The sequence below is a fragment of the Sinocyclocheilus rhinocerous genome, unplaced genomic scaffold, assembly GCF_001515625.1.
Source record: "Sinocyclocheilus rhinocerous isolate Xijiao unplaced genomic scaffold, SAMN03320098_v1.1 scaffold5118, whole genome shotgun sequence".
Classification (NCBI taxonomy): domain Eukaryota; kingdom Metazoa; phylum Chordata; class Actinopteri; order Cypriniformes; family Cyprinidae; genus Sinocyclocheilus; species Sinocyclocheilus rhinocerous.
This window is the reverse complement of record NW_015625570.1, coordinates 118,232-120,825: the sequence shown is the minus strand read 5'-3', so window position 1 is coordinate 120,825 and position 2,594 is coordinate 118,232. Positions and strand designations below refer to the sequence as shown.

The window sequence follows — 2,594 nt, the reverse complement described above, 5'->3', positions numbered from 1 at the left end:
ATTAAACATTAGCCCGACCCCGACCCGAAACCCGAAAGTATTTCGGGACCCGTCGGGCTCGGGTCGGGTAGCAGACCTCTAGTGCGCGGTAGGAACTGTGAAGCTCGTATATAGAAACTACGCGCGTTATATTTCCATACATTTCTGCCATATGTACATTAACTTACAGTCACCACTGATAAGCTACCACTAAATATTGTAGAAACTTAATTTCCTGTAAAGTTGCTTTGCAACGATTTGTATCGTGAAAAGCGTTATACAAATAAACTTGAAATGAATTGAACATAATTTGTTATAAAGGCAAACTAAGTAATGTGATTTTAGGCTTAATGGTCAGAAGCAGGAACAAGGAACTTACTGAAGTGAAATCGTACAAGAGACTATTGTCTGATCAGGATTCAAAATTTGCCTTTCAAAAAATGACAGCATCTCCCTTGTGCATATGCAAATGAGTCTGACCTGTTTGTCTCTATTGGCACGAAAAGGCAGGTCATGTATCTGTGCATGTAACAAATTCAATAACAAAGAACTTCATCCATTCTACTGTTTTTGATTGTATCCATCAGTCCACTAAATAAATTATGATGGATTTAGCATTTTACTCCTACTTTATCATTAGACACAAATATGAGGGCTGCTTATGCAGTCCTGCATTTTAAATGTCCTGGGTTGCCATTGATAAAGATTTTTCTTACTTATATAATGATATTACATTGTGTATCATCATTTCTGGTGGTTTTTGAAGCTTGAAAATGGCAGCCTTTCTGTCACGAATTCAGTCCATGGACTTCTGTTTATTCACCACCAGATGTCACCCTTTCCATTTACATTGACTCTCGCACTACACAAACTGTTGCATAGCACCCCGGACTACATTTCCCATCATGCTTTGCACAATTTGCACACTGCCCTGATTGCACTCATTGCACACAGCTGTTTCTAATTACCTCATTCACTATATAACACCCACTCTAACCACATTTCTCTGCTGAGTATTGTTTAGCCTGTACCCCTTTCCGAGTCTCCGTGTTTTCCTTGTTTTGCCTTGCCTTGCCTGTTTTTGATCTTTGCCTGTTTTCTTGGATTTCCCCCCTCTCGTCTCGCCCCTGTGATTCTGTCTGCTCATCGGTGACCTACGCTAGTCCTGTGACTATTCTTGTGTTTTGCCCGCCATATACCTGTTTGCCAGTGTTTGACCCTGCCTGTGATGACCACGTCTCTGTCTTCTGCTAAATAAAGCTTTGCATATGGATCCACACGTCTCACGTCTCGTCAGCCCCGTAACACTTTCACACCACTGTTCTGAAAAGAGCAGCTGGGACATTTATCAAAGTTTCTATAGTGCTCCACAGAAGAAAGAGTTTTATGTGATTGGAATGGCGTGAAGATGAGTAAATGATGACATGGAAATGGTCGCACAGATTTCTGAGTTTTTAAATGCAGTGTTCGGTTACACTGACTGCAGTCACACAATTGTCATGTTAACCATACATTTAATATTATGTCATAATTTCTCTTTTGTTTGATTGTTTGCAAATTATGTGTAAATAAAAGTCATCTCTCTCTATCAGATCTGAGGATTGTTCTAGTGGGAAAAACTGGAGCAGGAAAGAGTTCAACTGGAAACACTATATTGGGTGAAGAGCATTTTCAGAACGCTGGTTCACTAGAATCAGTAACTAAAACCTGTGATAGTGGAGAAGTGAAGAATGGTGACCAGATCATCAAAATCACTGACACTCCAGGCATGTTTGATACTGGAATGTCAGAAGAACAACTGAGTGCTGAGATCGAGAAGTGCATCTACAAGTCTGCTCCTGGTCCTCATGTGTTCCTGCTGGTCATCAGACTGGATGTGAGATTCACAGATGAGGAGATAAACACAGTGAAATGGATTCAGGAGAACTTTGGAAAAGATGCTGCTCGTTACACCATCGTTCTGTTCACTCATGCTGATCATCTGAAGGGTAAATCATTAGATGAGTATATCGAAAAAAGTAAAAATCTCATGGCTGTCGTTCATTCGTGTGGTGACAGATTTCACTCATTCAATAATGAGGACATGAGTGACTGCTCTCAGGTCACAAAACAGCTGAAGAAGATTGAGAAGATGGTGGAGGAGAATGGAGGACAGCACTACACTAATGAGATGTATAACAAGCCCAGGAAAATATCAAATGGGAGGCTTTAAAAGACTGGGGAAAATCAGTACTAAAAGTAATAGGAGTAGGAGCAATAGCAGGAGCAGGAATAGTAGCAGGAGGAGGAGCAGCTGCTGGAGTAGCAGCAGCAGCAGCAGTTGGAGCAGCAGCAACAGCAGTAGTTAGAGAAATAGCACAAGCAGAAGCCGGAAGATTAACAGCACGTATAATAATGACAGCAGTGGTAACAGCAGTAAAAGAAAAATTGGGGCTATAGGGCACAGTTATTCTGATTAAGTGACAAAAGACAGATCTTCTTATGTTAATCTGTAAATTTGGCTTGAGTTGTTTGAGATAATTACACATTCCCATGCTGAGTATATGGTATATACTGATGATTTAATCTGATGTATTATGACTGTTAAAAACCTGGAAATACATCTCTCTTTCCTA

The 2,594-nt window shown here is 40.4% G+C and overlaps 1 protein-coding gene across 1 annotated transcript in view; it reads left to right on the top strand.

The window, feature by feature from the left end:
- LOC107750311 (GTPase IMAP family member 4-like) overlaps positions 1–2,191 on the top strand; it is a 12,345-nt gene extending 10,154 nt beyond the window's left edge. Inside the window, exon 2 of the mRNA XM_016565639.1 lies at positions 1,555–2,191. Coding sequence (XP_016421125.1) covers positions 1,555–2,191 — 637 coding nt within the window. The remainder of the gene's footprint in view (positions 1–1,554) is intronic.
- Positions 2,192–2,594: the final 403 nt, after the last annotated feature.